The 15,940-nt window shown below is 42.5% G+C and overlaps 1 protein-coding gene across 6 annotated transcripts in view; it reads left to right on the top strand.

Annotated features, from left to right (window-relative positions):
- znf536 (zinc finger protein 536) overlaps positions 1 to 15,940 on the top strand; it is a 167,203-nt gene that overhangs the window by 74,015 nt on the left and 77,248 nt on the right. For 4 of the 6 annotated variants that reach the window (XM_081393153.1, XM_081393155.1, XM_081393151.1 and 1 more), the window contains one exon: positions 13,650 to 15,901. In XM_081393153.1, coding sequence (XP_081249279.1) covers positions 13,651 to 15,901 — 2,251 coding nt within the window. In that variant the 5' untranslated portion in view covers position 13,650. Of the gene's footprint in view, positions 1 to 9,849; positions 10,049 to 13,649; positions 15,902 to 15,940 lie in introns of those variants that run through there. The other 2 variants (XM_081393156.1, XM_081393154.1) reach the window with 1 other exon arrangement.

Raw genomic sequence — 15,940 nt, 5'->3', positions numbered from 1 at the left:
TGGTTATGGCAGGCACAACGTTTTCGAAGATGGTTTTTCAAAGACAGCTGGGTAATGGCAGCTTTGAGACAACCAACATGAATACCAATCTTGGCCAAAGGACTTTGGATAGCAAAGAATCCCTTCGGTGTAGAGGAAGCTTGCTAGGCTAAAACGAAGGAGTGGGTATATGAGGCCATGGAGGCACGTCCGTAGCCTTTTCCGCTCTGCCGATGGTGACTAGGGGACTTAGATAGGACGTTTGGGTAATGAGGCGTGAGGAGCACGTCCTATCCTCACACGCCTAGCGAGTGCTCCTCCAGGGCTGTCTGGAGCAGACTTGCAGGGTCATGCATGGCGCTCGTTGGCATAAAACAGCTAGAGGTGTGAAACTCATCCCCTGGGCCCTTAGCCTCTCTGCCCTATAATGCTGAGTCAACTGAGCGACAGAGCAGCCTGCTCTGATCCATGGCTTTGGGTCTGAATCATTGTTCTAGCTTTGGAAAGTTTCCTGTGAACAGACGTTAACTGTTAAGGAGTAGCCATGCGCTGCTGTTGAGTCAATTGGCTTGAGTTACAACATGTTAAGGTGTTTTAATACCCTCTTTGACTATTAATAATACAACCGTCAACCGTTTATGTGGTAGATATAGACCTGTGGTTGTAAAGTAAACTCACTTGTTTCACTGTGTCGAAGCTCAGAAATCATCCCCATTCGCCCAAAGTCAGAATTCTGGTGTCATCAGAAATAGCCCGGTCCTTCAATATTCGCCTCTGCCATCTTCTGTAACAAATAAATGTCCTGATACAGCAGCTCTCCTCAGGACATTTCCATTGACATACGAGAATCAGGGAGAAATTTTGCATCGCTTGCATTCCAAATGAGCCACAGTAAGTGTTTTATGTGGACATTATTATCCCGATATGGCTCTCAATGCATGTAAAAAGGAATGACCCCACCATCCTGATTTATTCATTCCTGTCTAGGATATATGCATAGGCTCAGAAAATCCTCGATTCTGTTCAGAATGAAAGCGGATATATAATTCATGAAAGCTAATGCATTGTTTCTGTTGCTTCATCTCGTGGCTCTTTTTTCCCCCTCTCTGCCAGCCTATTCTCTGGCAAAAGGTTGGCAATAATATCAGTATTGAAATGAGAAGTTTGAAAGACGCACCGCTTCCTTTTTATGTGTGTGTAAACTGATTTGAATCACACATTGGGGGCTTACTGAGCGGAGCTTTAAATGTTAAATGGGGGTTGAAGTCTGCCTGAACTAATTTGTAGAGCTTTGCACCATGTTGACATTTAAATGTGATAAGAATAGAAAACTGTATGCCGACCTATTTTGAAGATGCTTTCGGAATACATTCACATCAGCCGCGGTCTATAATTAATAAAAAAAAAAGACAGGATATACCCCCTCCTCCAACCTTTTTTTTTGCTCCAGATTTGATTATAATACAACCCTTACAAGGCACAGAACGACAGAAAAAATAAAGAGGGACTAAAATATGAGCATGGAGGGAATTAAGAGGGAAGTGGATAGCACACACCTGGGTTTGGAGGAGGGGTAGAGATTGCATCGGCTGGCTGCTGTGCTATCACATTACCACGATCCAGCCCCTGTGTTTGTGAGAGTGAGCGGGGAGGAGAGGGACCTCGCCAAATCAGCATGCAAATAACGCCACATTGTTAACTTAATCAGATGCAGGAGAGAAAATATGGAGAGAGGAAGGGAGGGAGGGAGAGAGGGAAGGAAAGATTGAGGGGAGGGGGCTGCACAAACAAGAGTCAGGGTCTTCTGAAATGGCGGAGAGTGAAAGATTAAACCTTTCTACCGATGGGAATGATGTTTGCAGGGTGCTGGTGTCAGGTCCTGCAGGGGTTAAGGGTGCGCATTTAATGTGTCTGTTTGGGTGTGTGTGTGTGTGTTAAGCAGAAGGCAGATATGACTGAGGTATCTTGTCGGAGATATATTAAGTGTTTAAGACAGGAAGAGCTCAGTGATTGGCTTGCATCATATCCAATCGAGTGACAGAGACCCGTTGGTCTGTCTGTTTTAGGCAACCCAGTGTAACAGGTGTCACATGGTTACTAGGGCTATTTATCAATAGTTTTTTTCAGTTTAATTAAATTCTGATTCAAAAGCACTCAATTTGAATTGATTTGATTCAATTTTATTCATTTGGGTATAGTTCAGCTGCAATGTCAACTTTGCTTACAAATGGAAAAATAAAATAAAAAATGGTCACAGCCATTGCTGTAAATTATGCAGGAAAACTCGATACTTTTATGAAAATATAGATTAAAAAAATAAAAACAGGACCCACACTGTGCAGTTTTTATTTATTTATTTTTATTTAACATATTATAATCAACACAGCCTAAAAAGTAAACTTTACATTTGTTTATTTTTTGTTGTTAAAAATCATTTTACAATTTCTAACTCCTATACACTTAATGTATAAACTCCCATTAAAGAAAAAGTTTACAAAATATTGCTGGGTATCCCCACAGCCTCTTTTTATTACTGAAGGATAAATTTCATTAATATGTTTTGTTTCTCATACTGTCAGAACATTTATGTCCATTTTAATGTAAACAAGCCTTTTTAAACACACTATAAAAACCTCCCATCTCTTCACCCAGCTGCTGTCTAGCTTCTGACAGCCAAATTGCGCATAGAGGTCACGACCTCCCCGGCAATATTCATACGGAGATCAGTGCACGAGGCGTGCTGGCGAGCAATGGTAACACATACAACATGTTAACATGGCAGCTCGAACCAAACCATAACAGATGAAGGGAGGAATATGTGTAATCCCTCCCCACGCGTTAGAACGAAAGAGCCACGTGCCCACCTTGCATCTCATGGGACCGGGAAGATACCGGGAGGTCGTTTTTCACTAAAACAGCCTTGGCTTTATGAACTTATCTTCCCTTTCTCTCCGTTTGCTTACTGTGGGTCACCGTGGCAGCCACCCCCCTCCCCCCTCAAGGTCACAGAGGGCAGGTAGGAGGATGAGAATGTGTCGAGCAGGCCAGGGGAAGAAGTACGAGGGACTGAGTGAGGAGACGTGTGGAATCCGGTGTGCTGGCCAACCCAGACCTCACTGAAACTGTGCCTCTGTTTGTTCCCTATCAGTTAAACTCTGATGCTCAAATACCACAGGTGGAGGGCCTAACAGTGGCAGGCTATGATTTTCAGGTCAAATGGGCTTGGCTTTGACCCTGATGTCATTTGACCCTATGCACTTGGACCACACTGTAAAACCGAATAAGTTGGCAAAACTCCTCCCCCCCAAAAAAAATGAGGTAATCAGTTACGTCAAAATTTTTAAGTTAAGAAATTCAAGGTTTAAGTAAGCAGAACTGGCAGATTTTTTATTTAGTACAGATTTTAATTGATGTTAATTTGAAATATTTTAGTAAGCTAATTCATACATTTAAATTAAAATTACCATGTAATCGGAACTTAAATATTTTTAGTAGTGGAAACTCGGCTAGCTTTAACTAGCCAATTCAGTAAATGCTAACTTTCAACTTGGTAACACAATGTTTTCATATCATTAGCATAGCATATCAATTGCTGAAAGAGTAGAGCAATGCAGAACACTTTACCTGTTCTCAAACCAATCTCATTCTCCACTCGTCACCATGATGGTAACCCTCCAAAACAAAAACAAAAACATAAGAGAAACTCTAAAGAAAAAGAATGTTCTAAATACTCATAATAGTTAATTTGATTAAACTAATTTGTTTAATTTAAGTTCAAACCAATTCATTATTTTGAGCATTAGGGTTTACAGTATGTGTTACCTTGTTCTCAGGCTTTGATTAGTGCTACTATAGTGGAATGTAGGACACGTGATGGTTTTGCCTCTTTTTTTTTAATAAATGCTCTAGAACACCAGTTCTCAAACTGCCTCGTCACAACCAAACAAAAATCTATTACAAATTTAATACATATTTGATTTTTAAAGATTTTTAAAGTGTTTACACGTTTTGTTAAATAATATTTTGAAACATCGGAGCAATCGCAGTGCGGACATATAGAGCAACAGTGCTTCAGGCAACCCCGAGTTTGAGTCCCGACTCATGGTCTTTTCCTGGTCCCATGGTCTCTTCTTATATAATAATAATAATAATAATAATAGTAGTGGGGGTCGCGAGTTCTTGTCAATGTTATTTTATAGCTTGCTTGCTTAAATGTTTGAGAACCATTGCTTTAGAAAAGAACAGCTATGTAAAGGTGAAATAATTATTGCTTACAAGTTTCCCGAACACTTCTCCATCTGCGATTGATCAGAAACACAAATAGTCACACCCAAAATGATCCTATTGGTTGACTCAATGTTGCTATATCATGCTGGTCATGAAGGTAAAAAAAAAAAAACTCAACAGCAATGTTTTGATAGTGCCACAGTGTTTACACTTCAACCTACTAATGGTCTACTTATAGCTGGCTCTGCGTATTTTTATTATTTATTTATTCATTTATTCATAGCATTGAAAAAAATGCACACTTGATCTTTAAGTTCTGCTCACTGTGTTATCCTAAATGGGTCCTTGAAACATCAAGTAGAAAATATTAATTTGTATGGAAAAAATATCAGTTAAGCTATACAGGCTGAGCAATACCTGCTTATTTTTGTTGCTTTTTTGCATAAAAAGAAACTGTGAATGTAGCTCTTTTGTTGCATGAATCATGAACCGTTTTTATATATAAACAAAAGCCTTTGAGGTTTGACCAGCTCTGCTTTGGTCATTTAATCATAGTTGTGTGACAGCGTATCTCTCTCTCTATGTCTCTCTATCTCTCTCTCTCTCTCTCTCTCTCTCTCTCTCTCTCTCTCTCTCTCTCTCTCTCTCTCTCTCCCTCTCTCTCCCTCTCTCTCTCTCTCTCTCTCTCTCTCTCTCTCCCTCTCTCTCTCTCTCTCTCTCTCTCTCTCTCTCTCTCTCTCTCTCCCTCTCTCTCCCTCTCTCTCTCTCTCTCTCTCTCTCTCCCTCTCTCTCTCTCTCTCTCTCTCTCTCTCTCTCCCTCTCTCTCCCTCTCTCTCTCTCTCTCTCTCTCTCTCTCTCTCTCTCTCTCTCTCTCTCTCCCTCTCTCTCTCTCTCTCCCTCTCTCCCTCTCTCCCTCTCTCCCTCTCTCTCCCTCTCTCCCTCTCTCTCTCTCTCTCCTCTCTCTCTCTCTCTCTCTCTCTCTCTCTCTCTCTCTCTCTCTCTCTCTCTCTCCCTCTCTCCCTCTCTCCCTCTCTCCCTCTCTCTCCCTCTTTCTCTCTCTCTCTCTCTCTCTGATCCTGCTGGGATCTGTGGCTTCACCATTTCCGATAAAGCCTGATAAATAAACATGTGCCCTGATCTCCCTGAGGTCCTCCACCCTCTCTCCAGAGTCCACCCATTCCACACACACTTCCTCTCCTCACAATTAGCCCACAATAAAACACACTTTTCTCTTAATAAAGAGAAGCTTTTAACATACACTCACTCTCCACAGTCTTCCTCTTCTGCCTAGCAGTGATGAGCGACCATGAAGGGAAGAAACACAGCTTTAGTAGGCCTATCTCGTCTTACCATTCACAGACAAACAATAGAGCAGTAGACAAAAAAAAACCAAATAAAACAAAGTAAAATAAGAAAATATACTTGTAACATATACAAAGACTCATGAGCATTTCCAGTCAACTCTGACTTCCTGATGGCTTTGATAAGATTAGTGGCTTTCTTAAACAGGATGTGAGAAGGCTGCTTTTTAAAAACATGCTTTATGGACAGAGAATGCTTGTATAACTATGCCTCCACGTGGGCTTTCTAACAAAAGTGAAACTTTCTCTCAGTTTAGCGCGGGAGTTTATCAAAGTGACAGAATAAAGAAGATTTAACATCAGCCATATTAAAAAGACATGCAGCGGTTCAATATTTAAAAAGCCCATTTACCACGACAGAAGTGCTTTTTCATTCAAGAGCATATGGCTACGGTACCTGTTTATAGTCTTATCGTCGCTCTTTCTGTGTGTGTAGGGGGGAAACGGAAAGACAAAAAAAAAGAAGATATTTTCAAAAGACATTGAAGAATCATTCAATTAACAGCGGCATGATGTAAAATAATTACTTGACTTGCCTCCCTTAATGAGTATCTCTAATTAGCCATACATTTGTTTTGTGAAAACTCCAAACTACAGGCTGCGGTTGTGAAGAGCTGGTAAGTATGTTGAAGTAGCGGCAGATTTTTCTCTCCTGTACTGTCTGTCTTACATTAAGCGGCTTGGAGGCACGATTTGGGGCCGATGTATGCACACATGCAACATTAAACACTCAGGAACATTGAGTCACATCTCTCTCTCTTTTTCATTTTTCTCCGTTTTTTCCTCTTTTATTTTAATTAGCCATGCAACAATTAAAAGATTCACAAACTAAATTGAACCTTGTCTCCCTCTCCTCTCGACTCGATTTCAGCACCTGTCAAAACAACACCCCTTGTTGGAGTCATTATGCAAAACTCATACGCACAAAACCAGCATGTGCGAGAAGAAAACAGCAATTATTTCTGATATTCACTTATTTGGGGGTTACATTGACATTTAAGTTTTCTACAAAGGTAATCTTTTTTCGCCGCAGCTGAGAGGTAGAGAGAGTGTCGAGAGAAAACAGACTGTCACCTTCAGACAGTCAATTAATTGATTGTGATACAGCTTCATATCATATTTAGTCAGGTCATCTTTGGTGTCCTTAAAGGAAGGACTGAAAATGTCCACACAATTAAAGGCAATATGCTTTAGTGTAGCATACCCCTTTGACTTTATTTATAGTTCAAAATATATTTAGTGTTTCACAGAAAGTCGACATGAGGGTGAGTGAATGATGGTAGAATCTTCATTTTTGGCTGAACTATCTCTTTGAAAGTTCAGAGCTTGATACAACAGTGGCAGTTTTGGTGGATGGATGTTGCGCTCTTTCCTGACACTAGAGTTCTGATCTGATTTGGTTTATTTAATGATTTCTGGTAGTATCTGCTGTCCTGAGCTGGAGGAAAGATGATGTAAGGCTTGGATGACGGCCCTTTTGCCCATCGCCACACTGTGTTCATTGTTTTTCGGCTTTTCTGTGCCGATATGTAGTCATGCGTGATGGCTGGTTCGACCACGACTCGCTCAGCTTTACCACTAAGACCCATCCCTGTGTCTCCAATGGGGTCGCCAAAGGCTTAAATAATTTTTTCTCACTTTTTTCACTTTTTAGTGACTGCCACCTCATGCACAATTGCTATTTCTCCATAGTTGTGGGTAGAAACCACAAGGGAAAGTTTAGAGATGAATTGTCACGCGTTGACCTTTAGTGCAGTATGTTTTATGCTGCTTTTGCCTTCAGTGCTGGTCACTTGACTCGGTTCCTTTCTTTCTTTGTGAGTGAGGTGAACAGTGTAGCGCTTTTCTTTGTAGCAGTCTCAATCTTTATGCAGAGACCCCCTCTATCCCATCTCTACAATTTAACAAATGCTCAGTTATCCATCTTTTTTCCCTTCTCACAGTCTGAGATCTGCAGGCAGGAGGCTTGACACGCTGTGACTACCATTGTACCTCTCTCACACACGCATACATGCACACACAGAGCACATCTGCTGGTCTTCGGGATAGTGCTGCAAATGTATAACATAAAGGGAGGCTTTGAGCTTCAGGCCGGCTCTGGATGATGATGATGATGATGATGAGGAGGATGCAGCAGGCCAGGACAATGAACTGTGGGAATTCTTTGGTCTCCCACTGATCTTCCCTCCCCTGGCATCCCAACCAGCCTGTCAGACATACAGGATAAAAGGAGCAGCATTTTTCTCCCTGCTCGTCCTTTCGTGGGCTCATACTGATCTCTAGAGATGAGCTGAAAGCTGAACTACCTGTTGAAATGTTCTCTTAAGATGCTCTCAATGACATATTGTGCGAGACACACCGACAGAGACTGAGAGAGTTTTGCGGGTTGAGCTAACAGAAGGTAGGACTGTGTAGAGAGGAAGGTGACACAAGACATGTGTATTTGTAACTGTAACAATTCGTCTGTGGTGGTGTCGCAACCCATGAACTAGGTATAATTAGGTCACTTACTGTCTTACCACAAATAAGAAAACAACCTGCATCATGCAGCGAATGATGTTTGCTGGATGAGAACGAGTTTGCCTTTCAGGCTGCATGCGTTTCTTCTGTTTGATTCAGTTTCGGTCTTGTGCTGGGAACCTTTGCTTAATGCCTCATTACAGCCACTAATAATCCAGTTCAGTCAAAGAGCATCGAGAGGAAGAAAAACAAGCCACGTTTTATTGGATTAATTAGAACTATTCTGAAGACCACCTGCAACAGACTAAACACCAGCAGAGAAGGAGAGAGAGAAGGACAGATCGGACCTCGCTGATAAGCGTGCAATGATTTTAACTATCGCTATCGGTTTATGATTTTGTTATTGTACGTTTCTGGCCATATTCCCATAACTGCATAACATGCAGTGCCGTTTCCACCCATTAAATATGCAACATATGGCAGCCATTTTCAAACACCAAACAGTTCATTCCCTTTTGCTTTGTACGGGGGCCGCTAATGATTCAGAGGAAATAAAACTGACTTTTGCACTTTCTGTAAATAATGATTGATTTATCAATAACGATGACCTCTTTCATAATTAATTAATCAGCTACTGCATAGTAATTAGTCAATGGATTTTGGTCAATAAAGCTTCATAATAACAGAGCAGCTAATGGCCTTGCGATCTATATTTTTATTTTCATTTCAACTCGCAAATACTTTGACTTCGGTTTGTTTTACTTTTCAATGGATTTTTCCCTTGAAACTACAGTTTTCTGTAAATGTACACATTCTTTACCCAAACATGGATGCAGAAGGACACCAAAATGATGTTATATAAAGACGCAAAGCCCGAAAGGGCCAGATCTGCACGGGGTTATTTGATTTAGGGCTTGAACATGCCGTGTAATCTAGAACATTTAAGGATTAGATGGGTTTTATGTCCTCTCTGAGGCTAGCTGTACACTTAAAAACTCTTTGTTCAGAGCCCCTTCAAGGCTGAAGTTTACTTGCGTGTTAGTGAGTTTGTGTGTATTTATGTGTGTTTTAAACGGAACCTTGATTCTGCCCTCCGTGTTGATTTGTGAGAGGCCACTAGAGGATCAGCTCAAGGACGTGAACGCGCACAGGTACCTCAGGTTTAATGTAATATTTTGTCGCTACAGTGGCCTTAATTTAGCCGCGTTCTCCTTGACGTCCCAAAAAAAAGCCTGGCCCTCCAGAAAGCAATCTAAATGCCAGATAATGCAACACATATTCATGCACTTTGCAAAGCTTACTGCAGGCTTTATCAGAAACCACAATCAGTTCAAATATCTTAGAAATACCTTTGTTAAACATCAGTGCATCACACTTGCCACTTGCATTACACTTGCCACAAAGTGCACTGGTTTCTACTAGTAGATCCTGCTATATGCTTATACAGTTGTTTGACATGATGTTAAGGCAGAAATCAAACAGTGTGTTCCCTGGTGTTAACAACAATGGCCCTGCTTGACAAAGCAAAGATAAGAAGAGAAGGACAGCAGTCTGATGGTGGCATTTGCACCCTCTAATTAAGATGTGGTTTGCAGAGCTTGCAAGAGTGAACAGAATGTGATGTAAAGTGAGGTAAAGATAAGACATAAATCCGGTTGTTTTGCCATGTTGCTTGAAAGGCTCAGTATTAACCACAGACTGTAAAGCTGCATGCCACTGGGCCCTGTGTGACAGTGCACTAAAGGAAGTCTCAGTGGCTTTTCAAGAGACACGGCGGCGGTGCACGCGTTAATTAGAGCACGCTGCTGTTGTTACGCTACGTGTGACAGGTAGTATCAGGCCACTGAGACTGCATCGTTTCGTCTAGCTCCTGGCTAACCCAACTGCCCCAGCCCTAAGAAAGAGAGAGAGGAAGAGGAGGGGGGAGAGGGAGACGGGGGTCTGGGACAAGAAGCCACCACCGTGTTTGCTGTCAGGCCTACATGCTGTGGGCCACGACTCAATGGCACTGATCCAAATAGGTGAGGCATTAGCATTTCTAACAGAGGAAAGATTGCCAGTGAAACTTTGCAGGGCATCCTACAAATGCAGATAACAGAGACACGCATCGCTGAAGAAATATTTAAAAGCAGAATGCTGAAACCTTAAATGTGCTGTAGATTTATGAAACGGGGTGTTTTAAATTTACTCCTAGGTATAGTTGTAAATGATAAGTCACATGGAAATTTGAAGAACCGAGTTATGCGTCACATTTTTTTTAATCTTTTTTCTTAATTAAAATAACAGTGTATGCTATTTTTGACAAAATGCCCTCCAAATGTGCTTGCTGCTCTGCAGATTTGGTTTTGGAGGCATTTTCAGATTTGCATTAAGCATGCCGATGTTTAAGAGCAGATGTATTTAGATTTTAATGACTTTGTTTCGTTTGAGATAAGGCTTTTGGCTTGGAGTTTCTGCTAATTATACTGTGGAAAATATGCACTTTACTGATAATTGTTCCGTAGTGATGCCTCCCTTAAAGTATTCCCAGTATCAAATTTATTTATTAATGTATTCATTTCTTTATTTATTTATAGATGCTCTCTAAAATATTGCAGACTGTGTGTGTTATTGTTAGCGGGTGTATGTGTGTCAGGCGTCTATGTTCACATATGAATTTAATACTTTGTCTGCCTCTGCAGAAGTGAGTGTTTGTGTGTGTGTGTGTGTGTGTGTGACACCTCTTTAACCATATGAAATGTCCTTTTTAATCAGAAAAAAAAAAATGAAATGACTTGGGAGCAAGGAAGGCATATTAATGCACTTAATTTGCATATAGTCGTCAGGCGAGGCTATGTTCAAAAACAAACTGGATTCGTCAGTTCATTTCACATTGTTCCTTTGTCTATCTGCCTTTGTTATATGGTAAAGATAAAGAAGGAAATCAAATTGAAGAAAAGGGCAAGCAGTTATCTCTCCAAATGAGCAACTGCTCATCATGCCTCGTTTAAATCATAGATTTCTATTGCAGAAGGCATGCTAGCCACATTCAAAAAGGGCCTCGTCTGATATCTGCCAGGATTTGCTGCGACGTCGACAAAAGCAATTTGAACAACTCGCTACCCAAAGAAACTCCAAAGTCATGAGGCGTCGCGCTAAACCCAAACATCACCCTGCATTTTTAGGCCTTTGTCTGAAGACCATTGCTTTAATTAGATGACCTGGCAGAGCGAACCGTCCGTGATTTATATTTGTCTTGCATTTACTCCTGTATTAGTTTTTGCTGAATATCAAAAATCCTCACAGAACTGCTTAGCCATGTATAATTTGCAGCGCACGTGCTTACACGCGTGAGTGTGTTTATAACACACCCAGTCTTTAAATACATAATACACCTACAGTGTATTGTTCACATCCAGATTCCAGCATTTTTTTCTTTTAAATTCCTCGGAGTTATAGCTCTGGACAAAAGAGGAATGGCATTCAGCAGCAGCCCACAGTGTGTTTAGCAGCGACTGGAAGTGGCCTCAGTGTTTTTATTCATGTTGGAGAGATAAGACTGCAACCGACATGGCGTAGGAAGAGCAAATAGCTAAAGAACAGGCGGCCCTTATTAGAGTTCTTATGAGAGCATCAGCAAATATGTGCTCCAAGCCCACTGCCTTCAACTGCAGACTCTGTGTGCGTGTGTGTGTGTGTTGGTTTGATAGTCGTTGTGTATTTGTCTCCGCAAGTGCACTTTTTTCCTTTTCTTTTTTCTTTTTTGTACCAGACCTATACAGTAGGTTCATCGTTGTCTGCATCGCTGCTGCTTGTCAACAAACAATCAGTTGTTTGTTTCCCTGTGCAGTGGGTCATGTGAAGAAAAAAAAAAATGCACAGGAGCTGTCATATTGCCATGAGGAAAAGTGAAATAAAATGTGTCAGCAGCCCATAAACTGAAGGTGCTGAGTCATTAGGTAGTCCCTCTCTAATAAGTAAACTGGGTCAATCTGCACCATTTAAAAGGTTTATTAATGACCAAAGGGTGTGGGTTCCCCGGCCCAGAACACTTTACCCTTCCTGAGGCACTGAGTGTGTGAGAAAGACAAACCAGCATGTGTTTCCAAATAATGCAGAGAAATTCTGGATGTAGTTTCTTGAATACTTGCTCTTGCCATTGTCTGTTTAAATGACCACAGTGCATTTATTTCACATTCATAATCATGTGTTAAAGCGCATAGCCACTGTTGCCAGGCAGCATACTAATCAGCTTAATGAGATATTATACAATATTTTGTTGACCAAAGCAAAACTCACTTTATTGTTTCTGAAGCTTGACCCTGTCAGTTGCAGGGGAATGCAGCAACATCATTATCCTTCCTTAAGATGGTGAATAGCATGCTAAATAAGCACTAGCCATCAAGATGACAACAGGCACTGCTCATGTATTGTTTTTAGTCTGACGGTTCATTGGGCCACACTGTGGCCATTTTAAATAACTGGGAAGCCTCTGATACTTTGGGAACCCTTTCAATAACGCCAACTGTTGTTTTCTTCTCATCGGAAGCCATACGAGAGTGAGAGAACAGAGAGAGGGAAAAAAAGAAGGTGAACACAGAATGATTTGCATCAAACGTAATGTGCCTCTTAATGGAAAATTACGCCAAGACAAGTGTCGCAGCAGTGAGATAAGGGCTTGTGTTTACTGGAGTAACCCCTTGGTTTTAAGTGCTATTGTTAATATCATAATTGTAGTATTGCGGCAGCTTCATGACAATACCATTGCTCCGTTTCATTAAGGCGTGTAATTGGAGGGATTCTGATAGGATGGGACCAAGTAGCTTAATTATGCGGCGCCTTGCCGTGTTTACTGGGTAATTATTGCCTCCAAAATTGTGTTACTGTTTGAGAAAAAGTTCTGAGAGTTGCAGCTTCTCTCCCCAAGTGTGAGAGTACATGTAGTACTTCATAAATCAGAGGGAGATGAACTCACTCTTTTTTTTCTTCACACTTGTCACTGAAGTGCAGTCATCGTTGTTAACCATTTCCTCACACCATACTCAGACTGCTGACACACAAAGGGGTACTCAAGAATGAGCTGAATTAACTGCCGTATGGTGTGATATCCTTTGCCAGACAATGCAGTATATAATCTGAGATATAGATCCACACAAAAGAATACATCTAGAGTTTTGTTTCCAAACCTACACCCACTTCAGCAAAAAAAAAAAAAAAAAAACACCTTTGTATCTGCGCTAATGCCTAAGACAGACTTGACGCTGTGATGCTTTTTAACTCAGAAATATGATCTTCACCACACTATACAGTATCTCAAAATGTATACGAGAAAAGGTCTTTATTTTTCATGAAATCTGAGAGCAGAGTGGGTGTTCTTCATGAACAGTTCTAAGACAATGGTAAAGTTAAGAGTGTGCTCAACCTGTTCTGTCCAAAGCATTGTACCTTTACTTCTATTGTTAATATTTGTTACTATTTACATGATGTTCCGCATATCATTTTACTTTCAATTATATGTTGTGCAGTGTTTTCTGTTGGTTGTGCACAGAGATAATACAACAAGTGTATTAGTGGTGCCTTTTTTTTTACTGCATACCTCTGAATAGTGGACTCAGTACCTGTTCTATTTCTTTTCTCCTTTAGGATGGAGGACTCTAGTTTGTGCCTTGGTGTATCCTCGGTGGTCTCGGATGCTGACACCCATCTCAGCAACGCAGTACTTAATGGCCGCTACCCAATCAGTCAGAAACTGCATCAGCTGACTGCTCAGCTGGGTCATGCCTTTCCTGAACTACAGAGTCGTCAACAGATCCCAGAGGAAAAGGCAGCCACCCCGCTGGATGAGAAAACCCACGCTGCCTTAGCTAGTCAGCCAATAAGCAGTCAGATGGCCTTACTGGCCAACCAGCTTAACCGTGACATGGATGTGGGAGCCCTGAGTGGTCTCAATGGCCGTGTTGATTTGCAACAATTTCTAAATGGGCAGAACTTAGGAATCATGTCCCAGATGAATGATATAGAAGATGATGCCCGCAAGAACCGTAAATACCCCTGTCCACTATGTGGCAAGCGCTTCCGGTTCAACAGCATCCTGTCTCTTCATATGCGTACACACACTGGAGAGAAGCCCTTCAAATGCCCCTATTGTGACCACCGAGCTGCTCAAAAGGGTAACCTGAAGATTCACCTCCGCACCCATAAACTGGGAAATCTAGGTAAGGGCCGTGGTCGTGTACGTGAGGAAAACAGGCTTCTTCATGAACTAGAAGAGAGGGCCATTTTACGTGATAAGCAAATGAGGAACAGCTTGCTGCAGCCCCCTCAACCTCTTCCACCCCAATTGGGTATCCAGAGTCACAACCAGCAACAGCCTGGTTCTGCCTGTGGCCTGCTCACTCCAACCAGTATCGGGGGCTCGCCTGATGGACTGACCCAGCCATCTGCCTCACCTAAGCCCATAGGTACCAACCTGCAAGATGAGCAAGCCCTCAACCCAGCCCAAGGATTCCGGTGCACTTTTTGCAAGGGTAAATTCAAGAAGCGTGAGGAACTAGAGCGCCACATTCGCATTCTTCACAAGCCCTACAAGTGTACCCTATGTGAATTTGCTGCTTCCCAGGAGGAGGATCTCATCAGCCATGTGGAGAAAACCCATATTACAGCTGAATCAGCCCAGGGACAGGGTACAGGAGCTGGCAGTGGAGAAAAGCCCGCCAATGAATTTCGCTGTGAGGTTTGTAGCCAGGTCTTCAGCCAAGCTTGGTTTCTGAAAGGCCACATGCGGAAACACAAGGACTCCTTTGAACATTGCTGCCAGATCTGTGGACGTCGTTTCAAGGAGCCCTGGTTCCTGAAGAATCACATGAAGGTGCATCTAAACAAGCTTGCCATAAAGAACAAGCCCCCTGTTGGTGGAGGAGCTGATGAAGATAGGCCCTCTGTGAACAGCATGAGCAGCCTGGCTCAAGAAGCCCACGCTAACCTGTATTCACGATACATTTCTTGTCTGCAAAGTGGCTTCCTCACACCTGACAAACAAGGCCTGGCTGAACAGCAGCACCAGATGCTTACCAAGGCTGGTATAGCTATGAAGGAGAAGGAAATGCTTGGAAAGCTCCTGAGCCCAATGGCCAGCATGGGCCACGGCTTAGGGGAAAATGAAAAGCGCTCACTCTTGGGTTGCCTGAACCTTGTGCCCCCTCTAAAGTCAAGCTGTATGGAACGCTTGCAAGCCGCAGCTAAGGTGGCAGAGATGGACCCCCTGAACAGCTATCAAGCCTGGCAAATCATGGCGCGTGGAATGGCTATGGAACGCTCCTTCATGCCAAAAGAGCAGCATCATGGGGGGCATGGACAAGAAGATGAACTTGCCAGTGCACCTGGTATTGTTCACTTTGGGAAAGATAAGCTTGAGCACCCAACCTTAGGCTCTAGTGATGGTTCCAAGCAGAAGCAACATCCTGATCTCCTTCATGGAGTGAAGACAAGTGGAGGCATGATGTCCTTGAAAGATGAGGGTGTAAGCTTTGATAGCCACCGTGAGTTCTTGCCTCACCATGGGGGTCTGGGCCTAGGCCAAGGGCTTGAGTACAGCCTGGCTGGCCTGAAAGAGAAAGCAACTGAGTGTCCTGACTGTGGCAGAGTCTTTAGAACCTACCACCAGATGGTGGTCCACTCCCGGGTGCACAACAAGGAACGTCGAACCCTAGAGGAGAGCTCCCAGCATGCTCTGGACGAAAGGCGTGGCTCAGCTAGCGACCCTGAATCTCAGTCCATCAGCCGATCCACCACCCCAGGATCCTCCAATGTGACAGAGGAAAGTGGTGCTGGAGGTGGACACTCCCAAACAGGCAGTGTTCAGGATGACAGTCCCCACCCTTCTTCTCCATCTTCAGGTAAGAAAGTTTTAAGTTGGTTTAAGAAAGCCCACAGCA

The sequence above is a fragment of the Scardinius erythrophthalmus genome, assembly GCF_964197995.2.
Source record: "Scardinius erythrophthalmus genome assembly, chromosome: 2".
NCBI classification, from domain to species: domain Eukaryota; kingdom Metazoa; phylum Chordata; class Actinopteri; order Cypriniformes; family Leuciscidae; genus Scardinius; species Scardinius erythrophthalmus.
This window is presented reverse-complemented; position numbering and strand designations above follow the sequence as displayed.